The sequence below is a fragment of the Pleurodeles waltl genome, chromosome 11 (genome assembly GCF_031143425.1).
Source record: "Pleurodeles waltl isolate 20211129_DDA chromosome 11, aPleWal1.hap1.20221129, whole genome shotgun sequence".
Taxonomy (NCBI): domain Eukaryota; kingdom Metazoa; phylum Chordata; class Amphibia; order Caudata; family Salamandridae; genus Pleurodeles; species Pleurodeles waltl.
This window is the reverse complement of record NC_090450.1, coordinates 680,954,884-680,973,646: the sequence shown is the minus strand read 5'-3', so window position 1 is coordinate 680,973,646 and position 18,763 is coordinate 680,954,884. Positions and strand designations below refer to the sequence as shown.

The window sequence follows — 18,763 nt, the reverse complement described above, 5'->3', positions numbered from 1 at the left end:
CCAGTTGGTTTACTACACATTCCAATGAGAGTAAGAGGGGTAGTTGCAGCTCAGTCCCTTAGGTCTGCAGTCTGACATATCATCTTAGGAACTCCCTCCCTAAACAAAATCTAACTCTGTCAATGATGTCCACAGCTACACCCATGGGTGTGCCTCAAATATGGCACCTCGGTGAGCTGAGCTTTTTCTCATGGATTTGTTTTGGTAAAGGAGAACATTTAGCAACCTTGTTGAAGAGTATTGCAATACGGCAATCCCTTTCAGAACATTGCACTTAGCCAGATCGAGCTTTCGCTTTTCACTCTTATTTTTCCTTGTGAAGTGAAAATGAACAACCAGTGACAATCTCCATGTGCCTGCAGTATGCCTCCTCTGTTATTTCAAGGATAAATAAGGAAAAGTTACATACATGTAGCCATAGTTCTGCATCGTAGGAATCTTCATTGAAATTATAAACTTATAATAATTCTGTGCTGTCTGCGCAGACCCGGAACACATTCTTCAACATATATTTAGATTCCATGAAAATGTCTGTATAGTTTTGATCACTGCAATCATTTTTTTCATAATTGCAGTGTAGACTATCAGCAATGCATTGTCCTTGAAATGCTGTTGCAGTGTAGTCGAAATAATAGTGGGTAAAAAGGAGCCCTTTTAATATCTGCAACACATTGTCATAGAAAAAGGCTGTCCTTGACATAAGCGGCCTGGGAGGAAAAACAGCCTGATGGGCTAAAACTAAAAGCTTGAAAATATGGCCGGTACCCTTAAGGACCCTATAGAGACCCTCTTCCCACAATGCACTGCAGTGGAAGTTTGCCTGAAATAGTCAGTTCTTTTTTACGTCAGTCACAGCATATTGTCTTTATCTGACAGCTGGGGAGGAGGGAGGGTGATTATGACTTCAGTGCAGATTCCTTTGATGCATAACTATGGCTACAGGTATGAAACCTTTCCTTCTGTGTCATAGGATCTTCATTGATAGCATAAACGTGGAATAGAATATCAAGCTAATAGAAAACCTCCTAAACCTGCTGTCAGTAATCATACTTTGTGAGTCCATGAGTGAATGATTTGGGCACTAACACTTAAAAACTAGAACTCTGACCCAAGAGGACAAGATAGACTATTTGAAAAGGTTTCCTGATGTTTCCTTTCCATATTGAGACTCAGATGGCGTATCAGTGTCTAGGCAGTAGTGTTTTGTGAGTGTGTGTAACAACCTCCAAGTAGTTGCCTTACAAATGGCCAGTATTTGGTACATGTCTCATCCGAACCATGGTGGTGGCTTTGCCTCTCTGAGTGAGTTTTAGGTTTTTCTGGCAACAGTTTATTTGCTATTTGATAACCTAATAAGATGCAAGAAACCATCCATCTAGCAATGGATTGTTTGGAAGTTGCAAGACCTTGTCTTGTACAGCGGTAATTTATGAACAAATGAGTAGAGTTCCTCATGGATTTTGTTCTGTCGAAATAAAATTGTAGGACTCTTTTAAGGTCTAGGGAATGTAGTGCTCTCTCTCCTGCAAAGGTGGGTGGGATTTGGAAATAAGGTAGGTAGTGTGATAGATTCATAGATATGAAACTTTGATACCACTTTAGGCAGAAAAGAAGGTTGTATATGTAGGACAACCCTGTTGTGATGAAAAACTGCAAAGGTTTTATTGAAGAAAGAGCCTGCAATTCACTAACTCTACGAGCTGAATTGATTGCAACTAGAAAGGCTGTTATTCATGACAAGTGTTGTAAAGTTGCCTTATGGATAGGTTCAAAAGGAGGACCCATTAGTTTTGACAATACTAGATTCAGTTCCCAAGGAGGTGAAGGTCTTCTGATTAGTGGAAAAACATTTCTGAGTCCTTCTAGGAAATCTTTGACTACTGGAATATTGAAGAAAGATTGATGTGTCAGACTTTTTGAATAAGCAATTATGGCTGCTAGATTAACTTTAATCGAAGAGAATCGAAGTCCTGATTTGGCTAGATCCAATAGATGTCGTAGGATGATATTCTCCTGAATTACAATGGGATTATAGTTTCTATCCCGCTACCATAAGCAGAAGAGTTTCCATTTAAACACATAGCATGCTCTTGTGGATGGATGTTTGGCTTCTTTCAAAATGTTCATGCTCACTGTTGGGAGATTCATTTGTCTGTAGTGGGTGTTCTCAGGAGCCATGCCGCCAAATTCCGTGTTTGGATCATTGATTTAGAATCTTGCCCTGGAATTTGGATAGGGGTTCTGGTCTGAGTGGTATCTAATTGTGATGGGCTATAGATAACTGAAGAAGATCTGTGTACCACCACTGTCTTGGCCATTCCAGAGCCATTGTTGTCATTCTGATCTGAGAAGAGATTAGTTTATGGATTACTCTCGAATTGGTGGAAAAGTGTGCACAAATGGAGTTGACCAGTTTATCGAAAGGGCATTGCCCAGAGACTTGAGTTCCATTCCCCTGGATGCGTAGTTTCTGAATTTTTTGTTTTGTGCCGTGCCGACAAGTCTAATGTTGGTGTACCCAAGTCTTTAAGGATTGGTTCCACCATTTTGTCATTGAGGACTCATTTATGATTGTCGCCATGGTTAGAGACTGAGAAAAACTGCTCCTAAAAATGTGAAAGGCTGTAATGACAAGCACTCTTGCCAGAGGTCAATACCACATTGTTCGAGTTTGAACGGAAAGTGGTGTCTGTCTTGATCAGAAGGTCTTTTGATTCGAAAACTGAAAGGAAGGCTTTGAGAGCTAGCAGAACAGCTTTCAATTCCAATTGATGTAATAGTCTTTTTTTGGAGACCAAAGACCGTGAATCATCAGATGGTTCATATGGGCCCCCCAACCTGTCAATGAGGCGCCTGTGACAATCGTTTGATTTGGTATTGGTTTCTGGAAGGGAACTCCCACCGGGATGTTTGAAGAGTTGCTCCACCATGGAGAGGCTGACTCGCTTTGGTTGTCAGAAGAATCCGATCTTCCCAGAGACCTTTATTTTGAAACCATTGATCACATTTGGAGAGGTCTCGTGAATAGGTGTGCGTTTAGGACTATTGAAATGCATGATGCCATTGAACCCAGCAGAGATGCTGCTTGTCAAACCACAGGTTTGTTCTGATTTAGGAGATGTGCACACTTTGTTTGTATAGACAACACTCTCCTCCGGAGGCAACCCTTTTTCTTGCTGAGTGTCTCATGGTGCTCGCAGAATAGTGAGTGGATACTGACTTCTCTGTATTGACTTGCAGACCTAGTAATGCCAGGAGAGATGTTGTTGTAGTGTAGGCTTGTTTTGCTTTACTTTGTGTAAAGAATCGGCTCTTATCACCCAGTCCAGGTATGGATGTAGGAAAACACCTTTTCTTCTTAACTGTGCAGCTACTACTGCCATGCGTTTGGAAAACGTGCAAGGAGATGACTTTAGGCCGAAAGAAAGGGAGTACTGTATATTTATAATGATTAAAGCCCACTGCAAACTGTATGAATTGTCTGTGATGTTGGGATTATATGAATGTGGAAGTACACGTCCTGGAGGCCTACTGCACAGAGCCAATTGTTTTTCTGTACATGAGGGAATATTTGATGAAGAAATAACATTCTGAATTTTTCTTTCTTTCTAACTTTGTTGAGCAATCTGACATCTAGTATAAGCCGAAATTGAGTGGGTTGATTTTTCTTTTGAACTAAGAAATATCTCGAGTTTACCCCTAAATTCCTTTGAAATTTGGGAACCTTCTCTGTTGCCTTGTTCTGCAATAAAGAGATGTCTCTTTTTTGAGTTCGTCCAAATAGGTTGTCGTGACTTGCTGCGGAAAGACTGATGTTGGAGGATCTGTGAAGCAAAGAGCATAGCCATGCTGAATGATGTTTAGTACTGATTTGTCTGTCATTATCTTTCTCCACTCTTCTGGGAAAGATTGCACTGCTTACCCCACAGGAGTAGGCAACAGTGGAGGGGTTTACACTTCTCATTGCTTCAACTAAGAATTCTTGCCCTTGGTCTGTGAGGGCTTATGTGGGGGAGATCGTTTCCTCTGGTACCGGTTTTGGAATGGCCTTTGTGTTTGCCTTTTTTTGTTAGTATTGGTATGGTCATCTAGGGGTTTGAATGCTATGATAATAGGCAGTTTGTCTCTGGGTTTAAATTGCTTTGTTCCTCTAAACCAACTGCCTTGAGTGTTTTTGCCTCATTCTTCATGTGGAGCATCATTTCCTCTGTGTGTTGACCAAAGAGGGAGCATACATAAAACGGCAAGTTGGCAATTTTTAATTGCGCATCAGGTTTCAAAGATAATAGTCTTAGCCAAGATGTGTTGAAGTGAAATCCCGTGATAGAATGCCATGGCAGATAGTTCTACCAAATCCTCCACAGCGCTAATGGATTGATTAGCTATAAGAGAGCCCTCTTTAACCACCTCTAGATAATCTTGTTGACGATGGGTGGGTAGATAGTCCATGAATAATTTTGTACCCTCCCAAAATTTCCTGATGGTATCTTCCTAGTAAGGCTGCAGAGTTAGCATTGCGTAAGTGAGTGGCAGCTGTGCTGCACATTTTCTTCCTGATGGCATGCATCCTCCTGTTTTCTCGGTCCGGTGGGGCTGTCGTTTCCAGAGTAGATGCTTGCCTCCTTCATACTGGCGTCACAATAACTGAATCCAGGTTTGGAGTGGATTTGAGGAACTTCAGATCCTGTTGTGGAGGTTTATATCTTTTAAGTAGTCTCGGAGTTGCCGCTTTAACTGTGGCTGGAGTTATGAATTTTTCTTGGGCTCTCTTCATGAGACCTGACAGCTCTGGAAGAAGAGGTCAAGTAGAAACTGTGGGTTGCAAAGGCTCCAATATTACCGACACTGATGGCTGAGGGGTAACTATATTTAATTTAGAGGCTCCCCTTACTAAAGCATCTTGAAACGTTAAGATGTCATCCACCAGTAACACTCTAAATGGAGACTGCGCTGGATAAGTCGGAGTATAAGAGGTGGTTGTAGAATCTGGTGATCTTGTTTACCTTGAGGATGGCGACATTGTCTTGGGTGATACAGATCTTGGAGGTGGCATTTTTACTGGTGATGGCACCTTTCATTTTCAAATTGGGGACATAGAGGTCACTCTTGTGTATCGTCTTACCGGAGACAGATTTGGTGGTTGCAAATGAACCTGTAAAGGGTCCTCAGGTGGTATTACGGGACGTATTTGTGGTGGGCTTAAGTCTTGTTCAGGTGATAGAGGTTCTGAACATTGCGAAGAGCCCGACCAGTGAGATGAGGACGATGAAATTTCCTTATGAAAATCCATTGACGTCGATAGAGATATCATCGGCGCCATACCAAGTATGAAAGATGGAAACCCATGCCCTGGCCACCAGCAGACTGTCCTACGGCAGCACCCTCTAGACTGGAACCACCAAGAAGAACTCTACAACATATCCAGAACTCATCCTGAACGTCCCTGCCTCAAACACATCACTGGACGCCTGAGAGATGTCCACTGACTCCCCTTTGAGAAGAGGATCAACTTCAGACTCCTCGTCCACGCTTACAAGGCCCTCCATGACCTCAGACTGACTTACCTCAAACACTGCATCACCTTCTACTCGCCGCCAGACCTCTCAGCTCCTCCCAATATGCACTTGCCACCGTACCCCACCCATATGGAATACCTCGGCAGGAGGAAGATCCTTCACCTAGTTCAGGGCAAAGACCTGGTACACCCTGCCTAACCACCTCACCCAATCACCATCCCTACCTCAGTTTGGGAAGAACCTTAGGACCTGGCTCTTTGACTGAAGCTCAGAGGACTGACCCCACAGCACCTTGAGACCCTTGCGGGTGAGTAGTGCGCTTAAAAACATTGATTGATTGATTTAGGTGTAAATGTAACAGTTGGAGGGGACGTGTCTCTTCGATGTTGAGTAGCTCTCAGGTATAGACGTCAAGTGTTGTGACTTTGACGTCAACTTTATTGTCCTTGACGGCGACCGATAGGATCTTGATAGCGATCAGGACTGTGCCGGTGGCGCCAAGGAGATCTTTGGCATTGAGGTGGGCTCCTCCGCCATCTTGACGATGAACGGTGATTGTGTTGGAGTCCCGTCGACGATGAGCCTTGTTTGGAAGGTGAGCAGAATGGTGCCAAACCTTGCAACGGTAATGACTTTAACTTCGAAGCATGACTTCTGTGAGAATGATGGCGGTGTCAAGAAGGAGACCTTTTGGAATCAGATTTCCTATTGTGGGAGTCTGTACCTGCCTTTTTCATTTTCTTAGGAGATAGATGCAATGAATATCTCTCGATTCTTCTCCTCTTCTTCCTCGTCTGGTCTGCCTTCATGTCCTCCATCCAGCCACTCAGCCTGATGTCTTCTATGTCTCTAAGGGTTCTTTTTGTCATTTTTGTTTTCAAATGTCACAGCCCTTAGTGATGTGCTGAGGGGATAAACACACCACACGCTTTATGGGCATCTGAAGGTGCTTTCTTCCTGCCACAGGAAGGGCACTTTGAAAAGAGAGCTGGCAAAAAGAACTTACTCTCTCAAACTGCCACTGCAGTGCATTGTGGAAAGGGGTCTCTCTAGGGCACTTAAAGGTACAGGCCATATTTTCAAGCTTTCAGTGTTAGCCTGTCAGGCTGTTTTTTTCCTCTTATGCTGTTTATGTCAAGGACAGCCTCTTTCTATGATGATGTATTGCAGATATTAAAAAGGCTCCTTTTTTACAATATTATTTCAACTACCCTGCTACAGCATTTCAAGGAAAATACATCGCTGTTAGTCTACACTGCGACTATGAAGAAAAGGATTGCAGTGATGAACACTGAACAGACATTTTCATGAAATCTAAATATATGCTGAAGAAGGTGTTCCGGGGTTTGCGCAGCAGCACGAAATGATTCAAAGTTTGACAATCAATGAAGATTTTATGATGCCGAACACTCGGTTTGCGGATTTGAGCCCATTTATAGATGCAGTTTCTCTGCTTTGTGACCGCATATGTCTTGGTAGCAGTTATGCAACTTTGTGATCTTAGGGCACGAAAAGACTTTGAAGTACTTATGAAAGGCAACTTCACCCCCTCATCCACATTTCCACTAACTTCACCATTCCTTTGTAATGGGAGTCAAGGTCCATCGGGGGGCAACATTTAGTCGGGGAAAAAAAGTCCAGAGAATGGCACACGCAAGAAAATAAAGTGAACCAGGTTTGCTCGTTTTCCTGATCTTGGCAGGGGTTTTGAACAGCAGCCATACTTAAAAGTGCTACTTTGCAACATGTCACTCATGTAAAACAAGTGCAGAAGATGCTGCAGCGAGAAACATATGTGAAGGGAAGCCTGCACTACTTCTGGTGCAGCCCGTAGCCCGTGCTGTACCTGTGTTGTGTGTGAAGCAGGCAATGCTTCTGCTGCTGTGTGCGATTCCTGTTCTTTGTGTCAGAGAACCTTGTATTGATGTTGTTCGCTCTGCCTGTTATGACATTTGCGGCAAAATCGTTTTTTTGTTATCTACTAAAAACCGCCAGTAAGTAGTTGTCTAACTTTGTGCTTTGTTTTGTTATGTTATTGCTTGTGTAGTAAATTTAGGTGGCTTGAAAGATCACATTAAAGAGATTCAGAGGTGCCGTCGTTTGATTCTCATCGCCTGTGGGACGAGTTATCATGCCGGTGTTGCTGTGAGTTGCCTTTTGAATTATTATTATTATTTTTTTAATTTAGTAATGAAGACCTAGAGTTTTATATTGAAAAATAGAAACTTCGCCACTGTTTTTGTTGCGCTAAAATGGGTGAGATTGATTGGAAATTTCTCAAACTAATGGGTAGTCGTTTTGTTTTGCTTCTTAAACTGGTGAGATTTTTTTCCAGCAAACGGACTCAGTTCTCATGGTCTGCACATTTCTTGCTCTTCAGGAAATATGTGGCTCAGAGTGTTATTGCCTGTTCCTGGTTTTACGTTAAGACATGCAATTGCTGTCCTGGGAGAATTCTGGCTCACTTCTTAGTCCTCCGATTGTAGCAGATGTATGGTTTCCCAGGCAACCTCTGCAATGTTTATACACTGACACACCTTCCAAATGTACGATTTGCCTAAAGAGGTTATAAACTATACTTAATTCACTTTGCATGTGCACTTAGCCTGCATCCACTGGCTTGAATTTCTTTGAAATTATATATACATTTTAAGTAAAGTATTATTGTTGTTTAGTCCCAGTAAAGAGTAATCATAATTTGAAGTCTCACAGGGATTGGCTTTCGATAGAGGAAGTAATCTTTTAGATACTGTGTGAAAAGTAAAAGGTGGGCACTACAATTAAGAATTAGCATGTTTACTGCATGTGCCCGCTGGAATGAAAGCCTGGGATGGAGGAGGGCCTTTAGTGGGCTTTTTGGTGCGCAGAATTCAACTTGAAATCAACATTTTCTGTCATACAACTCATTTTTCTGTTTCCATTTATTTTTTTCTCTTCATATAATTAAAGGATCAACTAAAAACTGATTCTTTAATAGCAGTACACTTCCACTTTTTTATGAATCAACTAAACATTGTGGTTTTAACCACGGTGTACTTTGGTTAAAACATATGTTTTTATTTTTGCTGGTTTGGTTGAATGTGTCTGGGCATGGCGACAGCTGCATGTCAGGCCTTGTGCCTAAAACCTCCTGTCAAAGATCATGATCTGCGGTTTGGTGAAAAGAGGTGATGAGCAGATACTGCTTTGCCTATCCCAAGGGGGTGTGGTGTTGGTTATACATCATATTATATTGATGACGGACCTAAGCCAGGCCCTGCACCCAGAGTCTGCTTGCCAATGGCTAAGCACAGCTTCTCTGGGTCGGATGATCTGGGTGCAGTATTAAAAAAAATATATATTTAGTGAAATATTTTGACATTGAAATTACTGTTAACTTATTCAGAGGGAAAAAACAAGGTTTAATTGACAGTGTTGCAGTGTACAACTTGAAAACCTCTGACATTGCTCAGCATAGGTAAGCTGTGGAAACCATAACCCATTTGTAGGAAGTTGGCTCTGTATGTGCTATTTCAAAGTAAGGAATAGCATGCACAGAGTCCAAGGGTTCCCCTTAGAGGTAAAATAGTGGTAAAAAGAGATAATACTAATGCTCTATTTTGTGGTAGTGTGGTCGAGCAGTAGGCTTATCCAAGGAGTAGTGTTAAGCATTTGTTGTACATACCCATAGACAATAAATGAGGTACACACACTCAGAGACAAATCCAGCCAATAGGTTTTGTATAGAAAAATATCTTTTCTTAGTTTATTTTAAGAACCACAGGTTCAAATTTAACATGTAATATCTTGTTTGAAAGGTATTGCAGGTAAGTACATTAGGAACTTTGAATCATTTCAATTGCATGTATACTTTTCAAGTTGTTCACAAATAGCTATTTTAAAAGTGGACACTTAGTGCAATTTTCACAGTTCCTGGGGGAGGTAAGTTTTTGTTAGTTTTACCAGGTAAGTAAGACACTTACAGGGTTCAGTTCTTGGTCCAAGGTAGCCCACCGTTGGGGGTTCAGAGCAACCCCAAAGTTACCACACCAGCAGCTCAGGGCCGGTCAGGTGCAGAGTTCAAAGTGGTGCCCAAAACGCATAGGCTCCAATGGAGAGAAGGGGGTGCCCCGGTTCCAGTCTGCCAGCAGGTAAGTACCCGCGTCTTCGGAGGGCAGACCAGGGGGGTTTTGTAGGGCACCGGGGGGGACACAAGCCCACACAGAAATTTCACCCTCAGCGGCGCGGGGGCGGCCGGGTGCAGTGTTAGAACAAGCGTCGGGTTCGCAATGGAAGTCAATGAGAGATCTAGGGATCTCTTCAGCGCTGCAGGCAGGCAAGGGGGGGCTTCCTCGGGGAAACCTCCACTTGGGCAAGGGCGAGGGACTCCTGGGGGTCACTTCTGCAGTGAAAGTCCGGTCCTTCAGGTCCTGGGGGCTGCGGGTGCAGGGTCTTTTCCAGGCGTCGGGACTTAGGTTTCAGAGAGTCGCGGTCAGGGGAAGCCTCGGGATTCCCTCTGCAGGCGGCGCTGTGGGGGCTCAGGGGGGACAGGTTTTGGTACTCAGTCGTAGAGTAGTCCGGGGGTCCTCCCTGAGGTGTTGGTTCTCCACCAGCCGAGTCGGGGTCGCCGGGTGCAGTGTTGCAAGTCTCACGCTTCTTGCGGGGAGATTGCAGGGTTCTTTGAAGCTGCTCCTTTGGATAAAGTTGCAGTCTTTTTGGAGCAGGTCCGCTGTCCTCGGGAGTTTCTTGTCGTCGTCGAAGCAGGGCAGTCCTCAGAGGATTCAGAGGTCGCTGGTCCCTTTGGAAGGCGTCGCTGGAGCAGAGTTCTTTGGAAGGCAGGAGACAGGCCGGTGAGTTTCTGGAGCCAAGGCAGTTGTTGTCTTCTGTTCTTCCTCTGCAGGGGTTTCAGCTAGGCAGTCCTTCTTGTTGTTGTTGCAGGAATCTAATTTTCTAGGGTTCAGGGTAGCCCTTAAATACTAAATTTAAGGGCGTGTTTAGGTCTGGGGGGTTAGTAGCCAATGGCTACTAGCCCTGAGGGTGGGTACACCCTCTTTGTGCCTCCTCCCAAGGGGAGGGGGTCACAATCCTAACCCTATTGGGGGAATCCTCCATCTGCAAGATGGAGGATTTCTAAAAGTTAGAGTCACCTCAGCTCAGGACACCTTAGGGGCTCTCCTGACTGGCCAGTGACTCCTCCTTGTTATTCTCATTATTTTCTCCGGCCTTGCCGCCAAAAGTGGGGGCCGGGGCCGGAGGGGGCGGGCAACTCCACTAGCTGGAGTGTCCTGCGGTGCTGTGACAAAGGGGTGAGCCTTTGAGGCTCACCGCCAGGTGTTACAGCCCCTGCCTGGGGGAGGTGTTAGCATCTCCACCCAGTGCAGGCTTTGTTACTGGCCTCAGAGTGACAAAGGCACTCTCCCCATGGGGCCAGCAACATGTCTCTAGTGTGGCAGGCTGCTGGAACTAGTCAGCCTACACAGACAGTCGGTTAAGTTTCAGGGGGCACCTCTAAGGTGCCCTCTGGGGTGTATTTTGCAATAAAATGTACACTGGCATCAGTGTGCATTTATTGTGCTGAGAAGTTTGATACCAAACTTCTCAGTTTTCAGTGTAGCCATTATGGTGCTGTGGAGTTCGTGCAAAACAGACTCCCAGACCATATACTCTTATGGCTACCCTGCACTTACAATGTCTAAGGTTTTGCTTAGACACTGTAGGGGCACAGTGCTCATGCACTGGTACCCTCACCTATGGTATAGTGCACCCTGCCTTAGGGCTGTAAGGCCTGCTAGAGGGGTGTCTTACCTATACTGCATAGGCAGTGAGAGGCTGGCATGGCACCCTGAGGGGAGTGCCATGTCGACTTACTCATTTTGTTCTCACCAGCACACACAAGCTGGTAAGCAGTGTGTCTGTGCTGGGTGAGGGGTCTCTAGGGTGGCATAATACATGCTGCAGCCCTTAGAGACCTTCCCTGGCATCAGGGCCCTTGGTACTAGAAGTACCAGTTACAAGGGACTTATCTGGATGCCAGGGTCTGCCAATTGTGGATACAAAAGTACAGGTTAGGGAAAGAACACTGGTGCTGGGGCCTGGTTAGCAGGCCTCAGCACACTTTCAATTGTAAACATAGCATCAGCAAAGGCAAAAAGTCAGGGGGTAACCATGCCAAGGAGGCATTTCCTTACACCATTCTTCCACTGTGCGCTGCTCATGGCTTTCCCATGATATCAGTGACATCTCAAATGAAATCTGTAAACCCTGATATCCAGACATCCTCTCATTCCTGATATCAATAACTTTTGTATGGGAAGATAAACAAGGATAATGTGTGATGCAGAGTATGCACATGTCCTGACCATAACCCACTCCGCTCAACCTGCGGCAGTGCTCTGCTGGTTGTGTCCCCAGTGGGGCTGAGTGCAACGCCTGGCATTTGATCATGCCTGCCTTTACCTTGACCAGTGAGCTTTGGGTCGGTGCAAGCTTTGCCCAGCCGCGTCCACACCCGTTTCTGTGCACAGCCAAAGGGTCATTTATTCTTTCCTGACAACTGTGATCAATTACAGGTAACTTCAGACCAGTCCCACATTTTCTCTGTGTGTAGTAGTTTCCAGCTTGAAAGCTAGCTCCCAAGTAACTCTGCATTTCTCATGAATGCATGGTTAAGCACTAGGTTATATGCCTTGATGTAAGTGGTAGTTGAAAGAAAAAAAAAAAGTTTTTTTCTTCTGGGAAACAAGCCATTTGTCTGTAAGGATGGATAGGCTCATGAGCTGGGAGTGAAATGTCTGCTCTTTGATACAGCGTGCACTCGCAAATAAAGGAGTCAGGTTCACCACCTACTTTTAAAAAAAGGAATAGCTCTGCACTGCCTATTGTCAAATTTTAATAAAATCTTCACATTGATTTACTTCCCTGTGCTCTGGTTGAGAATGAATGGCATAGCCAATGTGTCATGGACCCTAGTGCAAGGAAGGAATTCACTGTGGCTGCAATTTGAACTGTGAAAAGCAGCACTATTCGGGGTTCAGTGGGCGCTGGTGCACTGCACCTGCAAATCCAATGGAAGTAGTGCCCAGCTGGAAACCCTCAGTACACATTTTATAAAGCAGTGCATAAGTAGATGGAATAATATTTTAAACCCCCTACATTTCTTTTAACCTATTGCCCTCATTGTATATCATAAGGTTTGGCCCATCAGAGGTTGGCGTACAGCTCTAGTCCCCTCTGAGGCTCCAATTGCCAGATTTTACTCCAGACATTAGACCAAAGGGGACTGTCAGGCCACTGCTCCAGTCATCGTCAGCTTTTAGAACTTTCAATTCAGAAAGCATATTTTTTTATTGTTGTAGCTTTTGTTTGCCTGCTGAAAAGCCATGGCAGACAAATCTATGAAGATCTATTTATTTGGAGAATAAAAGGTTCACAGGAAATACAGACACGTTGTCTGCAATACCTTTGTGGACCTGGGCCATGATCTTGAGGCATTGTAAAATTTGCCTTAACATGCCAAATAAGACTGAGGTACAGAGAGAGGGGTTCAGCTTTGATTCCTCCCAATAACTAAGTAAAATGCTAAACCATTGACTCCGGGGAAATGGAAATAGCCTTTGGAATTCCACCCACCTCACTAAAATGTCTTCAAGAAAGACATATTCTGGGAAACTTCCAGCCTCTCAACCAGTTATGAAGGTTCTGACTTCTGGCCGCCCGCATAGGGAGCACGAGACTCACAAGGATAAGCAGCATGGTAACAGAGAAAAAGATGACCATCATTCCTTTAAAAAAAAAAAATGGACGTACCACTGCAAGTTTTCATACATGTCTGAAAAACTCTACCGGTATCTTCAGATATGGGCATTTCAGTCGATGTTGGATCACAACCCAATCCATAGTGACTGTTTTTTAGCCTTTGCAAACAACGTCTGCTATTTTGTCGACACTTCCTCTTCAGTCCTTGTTAGTTTCTCCTAAATTGTCTTATACTCCTGAAACACTACCTTAGTATTCGTTTTCAGGTCTGAAAGCAAGATTTTCTCAAGAAGGACGCTCTTCAAATATAGAACCTTTTATCACTGAAGAAGAGGAGGTTATTCAGGCATGCTCTTTCTCTTGGGGATTTAAATATAAAACACATCACAATAAACTCTGATGAGGACAATGACCTTATCAATTGACTGTGGACACAGGAAGAACCACAAACAATCTAGTCCAGTTTGTGGATCATCTGTGGTTCTATTGATCTTGAATTCCATTTGATGACCACCACAATTATTCCCAGTGCTTTGCAGGAGTAGGGCACTTACTGAATTGGTGCCGACAGTTGCTACATCCAGGACGTCCCTATTACCACTCCAGTGTCACCAAGACCTAAGCCACCAGAGGATTCCTTTTGAATTGTCCCAATCACAGACGATTTATGACACTGTTAGTAATTTGGTTACTATTTGACTGAGGTGTGAGCCCTGGTCAACCAGCAACCACAATCCTAGTCAGGGTAAGGCACAAGCAAACCCCAATTTAACCTGTGCTCAACACCCTGGATTGGCACAGAGCAATCACGCTAAACGTAAGAGGCAATTTGTGAAGTAATTGTGCAACAAACAGTAAAACAGTGAAAATGCCAAACAAAAAGACCCCACACCAAGTTAAACAATAGAGGTTAATTTAATTAATAAAACAAGACCAAAATGACAAAACTCCAACCAGTAGAACAGGAGTTATGAATTTTTAAAGGCTGAACTGTTAAAAAGAAAACACCTAGAAGCATAAATTGCACCTGCGGCTATCTGGTAGTGCTGGTCTGGATCTAAGTCAAAAGTTCAGGCTGACGTGATGGAGCGTGGGTCAGATACAGTCCCAAAATAATCCAGCTCAAGTTCTGGTGTCTCAAATTGTATGTCAAGAGTCCCATTCGGTTTGGAAAGGATTGCGGGGAGCAAGGAGGGTGCCTCGGACGGTGGTCGGCGTGGCTCGAAGAGTAGGTCAGGCATCGCGGATGGACAAATTGGTGCTTCGCAGTGGGGGTCCTCTGTGGTGGATCGATGCTTGCTGTGTGAAGAGATGGACTGGCAGCGTCTCATGCTGAACCTCTGTCTGAGTGGCGTGGTTACGGTGTGAACAGGCCTGTTTGTAGTTGTGAAGAGCCCAAAAGCTTGATTTAAAGAGCCCATGAACCACACCAAGGGTCCCCAGGACCTGAGAGGCACCACAGGGGGAGTTTGGTGGCAGGAACTTGCTGCAGTTGGGTCCAGGAGCTGGTTGGGGAGCCTTTCGTGTCCCTAAAGCTCAGATCGGAAGGCCAGCAGACTAGCCCTTTGAGTCACTCTGGGAACCAGGATTCAAGATGAAGTTGCAGGTCCGTTCCTTCTTCCCCAAGCAAGAGGGCAGCAGTTCCTTTAGTGCAGCAGTCCAGCAGGATGACAGTTTTTGTAGCAGCACAGCAGTTCTTCTCGGAAGAGTATCCACAAATCCAGAAGTGTAAGGAAGAGCTGGTGTCTGAGGTTTGTGTTTTATACACTGGTACCCTTGTGTCTGGAAGGCAGGAGAGGCTTCCAGACTGGCTTTGAAGTGCATGGAATTTCCTGCCTCCCCTGCCCTAGATCCAAGCTGGCTGAAGTGGCAATGCAGGGTTATTAGGTCCTTTGTGTTAAGGCAGCACACAGGCTATTTCAGGTGTAAGTGGGGCTGGGCTTAGCTCCATCCCCCTTCTCCTACCAGCAGATTGCCCACTCAGGCACAACTAATCCCACTGTTGTGTGACTGTCTGGGAGGAATTCACAAAGTCTGTCATCCAGTCATGTGGCCCAGGCTATAGGCATAAAAAGAGCTAAAATGACATTTTTAAATTGTGATACAAAACCAGACTTTGCCACTAAATGGGGCTTTTCAGCTCCATTTCAGACACACCAAACGTACTGGGTATCTTTTCCCATAAATACACTTATAAAATTTAAGAGAGCAACTCCAATGTTCCTATTGGAGAGACAGGCTTTGCAGTAGTGAAGAACAAATGTAAGATTTTTTCACTACCATAGACATGTAAAGCACATGTCCAACTTTTTAAAATACATTGCAGCCTCTGGGCTGCTCAGGGTCTACCACCGGGGTGACTTATGTGCATTTAAAAGAAAGTGTAGAACCTTTCAACATCATCAGAGGGCTCAACCCTTCAAGAGAAAGAGCCTCCTGTTTTCCTTTTTGATTTCAAATCAAATTGAAGAAGATCCATTTTTAGAAGGAAGGTATCCTGACTGCATAGGCAGGAGAGCCAATGTACTTTCTGCAGGCTCTATCAAAGTTGCTAATGCTTTGGTAATACCTGCAAGATACAAGCACCAATATGGTGCAACATTTTCCCTTCAACTACAAGCAAAGTAAATTGTGAGAGAAGGCAAAATGACTTCTTCTGTGCTGAGTAAATGCGACAATTGATTTTGCACCATAGGGTTCAAACAGGTGAGTAATGCTGCAGTAAAACACAAATATAGGTGGCTGAAGGCACTTTTGTGAGGCCAGTGGCTCAAGCCTGAGTAAACGAAAGCTTTTCATGGATCCAATAATTTTGGGGAAAAAAAGTAGATTACTTCTTACAATTCAGTAAAGTTGGGCACCGGGGATGTTGCAGAAGAGACTACTTTATACCTGTGTGAGACAATACATCAAAACATATCAGTATGACAAATTTCATCTCTTAAGGAATTGTGAATCTTCCCAGGATCTGGGCTCTGCGATGGGAGACAAATACATTTGTTCAACAGATCATATCAAAGAGTATATGTTGGTGTGTCAGGATACCAATGAAAGAACATAGCTTAAGAACAAAAAACCTTTCTCAACCATTCATGCCAGTAAGGGGGAGGATTCAGTATTTTTATCAAGCCTGGAAGAAAATCACTAAGGACATGTGGGTCTCAGATATTGTGAGCAAAGGCCATACCTGGTAATTTCTCACAATTCCTTCAAATCATCCACCAAAGAAGGAGTCACACAAGCACATCAAAGAATTGAAGCATGAAGTTCAAAAATCGTTCCAAAAACTAGTAGATTATGTACATCAACACTAGTTTAAGGTTTTTTTCTACAGAATGCAGAATGTTGCTCTATATTGGAATTAGGATAGCTAAACAAATATCTATAAAAACCAAAGCTTCAAAATGGTTACTTTAGAAGAATTTCTTACCTTCCCTCTGGAGGGTAGACCTAGCAGAAATGGACCTAAGACGCATACTTCAGTATACCCATTCATGTCCATCACAGTAAATTCCTGCATTTCAGAGTGGATGGGGTGCAATAACAGCTCAAGGCATCACATTGAATTCTACCATTTGCCTGATGTCAGTGCCACAAATTATTAACAGATGCAAGGTCCTGGTAACTTGGTTGACACATCAAACTTGGTCACTTTACACTTATTTAAAAGGCTGGCTTATCAAAGCTTCAGATCTATCCCAATTCATAGCAGAACTTCAAAAATTGTCTCTTCTTTCAAAACTGGGACTCAGTGTGAATGGGAAAAAATAAGTTCCTGCTTCAACCAACTCTTTGATCTTTCTTGGAGCAAAAATAGGCAGTTGTGCCATGAAAGTATATCCAGCAGAAGAGCAAGTTTCAAAGCTTCAGCAAGTATCGTTTCACATTCAGAATCAAAAAAAGGTAACTGTCAGAAGATTAAACATTGTTCTGCAGTGCAGTCACCCTCCATCCATATAGATCCTCAGTGTTGTCTGGGGATGTGTTCCATATAGGATTAACTGAATGGTCAGTGGTGTCACAAACAAGGACACTGGAATTAACAGATCATGGTAACAAAGTTGATGAAAAAATCTTTGTTGGTGGCTTAAAATTGAGAATCTTCTGGGAAGCTCAAATGAATGACACAGTGTAAGCATAAAATAGCATTGGGGTAATCCAAGTTTCCCATCATCCTTTTGGAGCAGTGATGCTAGCTTGAAAACCTTCTTTCTCCAAATGAGATGGTCACTTAAGCTGATTCAGGCAGACATGGCAACTCCTATGTACTATAGCTGCACGCATGATGGCACAAAGTCTTTCCTCCTGTCTTATGTAGCAAATTATCTATGATTCTGGGCCATACACCACAGTGTGGAGCTTTCTGTGGAATATGTTCTGGGACTTAATTATGTTTGTGCAGATGCTTTGAGCAATCACCTCAGTGAGACTCATGAATGGGAGCTGGCTGACAGTCCCCTGAATGTCCTATTTAGCCGATGGGGAACACTGATGTGGAAGATGTTTGCGACACCTCAGAATTGCAAGTGTCGCCTTTGCCTTTTGTGAGGAAATGTCCTTGATCAGTGTCAAAAGGTGAAGTGCTGAAGTTCAGCTGACTTGGAAAGTTCATTTTTGAAGAGAGAATCATGCATGATCATTCTGTTTCCACCGGTATGGTCAAGACATTACTGTTTTCCAGATCTGTGGGATATGTCATGTCAGACTCCAACAGAGCCAAGTTGTACCCTCTTCTGCACACCTTGAGTTCTATGAGTGATTAGCCGCGCTCTAGAAATCACTGATTGCTTGTTTGACACCACAGAACAGCAATATATCTTCATTATGATCCACAATCCCCACACTTGGATCCTCAGGACTTAGAGTTTAATACTTTATGGCTATTCCCAGGAATGCCTAGTGATTCAAAGAAGGCAAGGTCCATGCTTAAATCATGCAGCATGAAATATAAAAGATTAACTCTGTGGTCTCAGACTAAAAAAAAAAAGACCCTTTAAAGTTTTCCCCATCATTTTCTTCCATACCTGTTACATCTGGCACTGCAAGGATTGAGTTTAAAAAAAATATATATTTTATTAGCATTTTGTTGTTTTACATTTGTGTGCTTGTTCATGATATAATCTTGCATTTGTTACACATGTCCTTTTAACAATTTGCTTTTGTGATATACATTACTTCTGATGGATACAACTACCTGTGGATTCCTCACCTAATGAATACTCCCATGGCGCCAGCATTCGACGGAAATCTACTTCCTAGTCTCTGCACGTCGACGAGGACGTCACCCTAGCCCACGCGACGCCGTCTGACGTCATACAGGCAATAAGAGGTCCTCGCCGACGTCCGTTCCCTTTTTTCCGTGCATTCGAAACGGTTATCTTCGAGGGAGCTACTGTTACTTTAGTAGTTACAGTGTATTTTCTGCTGCGTAGTTCTTCTCTGCGGTAACAATGTCTCAGAGAAAGTCGGGTTTCAAGCCCTGTCGAGAGTGTGGGGGCAAGATGTCCGTTACA

At 43.8% G+C, this 18,763-nt stretch overlaps 1 protein-coding gene across 2 annotated transcripts in view; it reads left to right on the top strand.

The window, feature by feature from the left end:
• LOC138265964 (glutamine--fructose-6-phosphate aminotransferase [isomerizing] 1) overlaps nt 1-18,763 on the top strand; it is a 220,860-nt gene that overhangs the window by 116,841 nt on the left and 85,256 nt on the right. For both annotated transcript variants that reach the window (XM_069214187.1, XM_069214186.1), the window contains one exon: nt 7,564-7,661. In XM_069214187.1, coding sequence (XP_069070288.1) covers nt 7,564-7,661 — 98 coding nt within the window. The remainder of the gene's footprint in view (nt 1-7,563; nt 7,662-18,763) is intronic.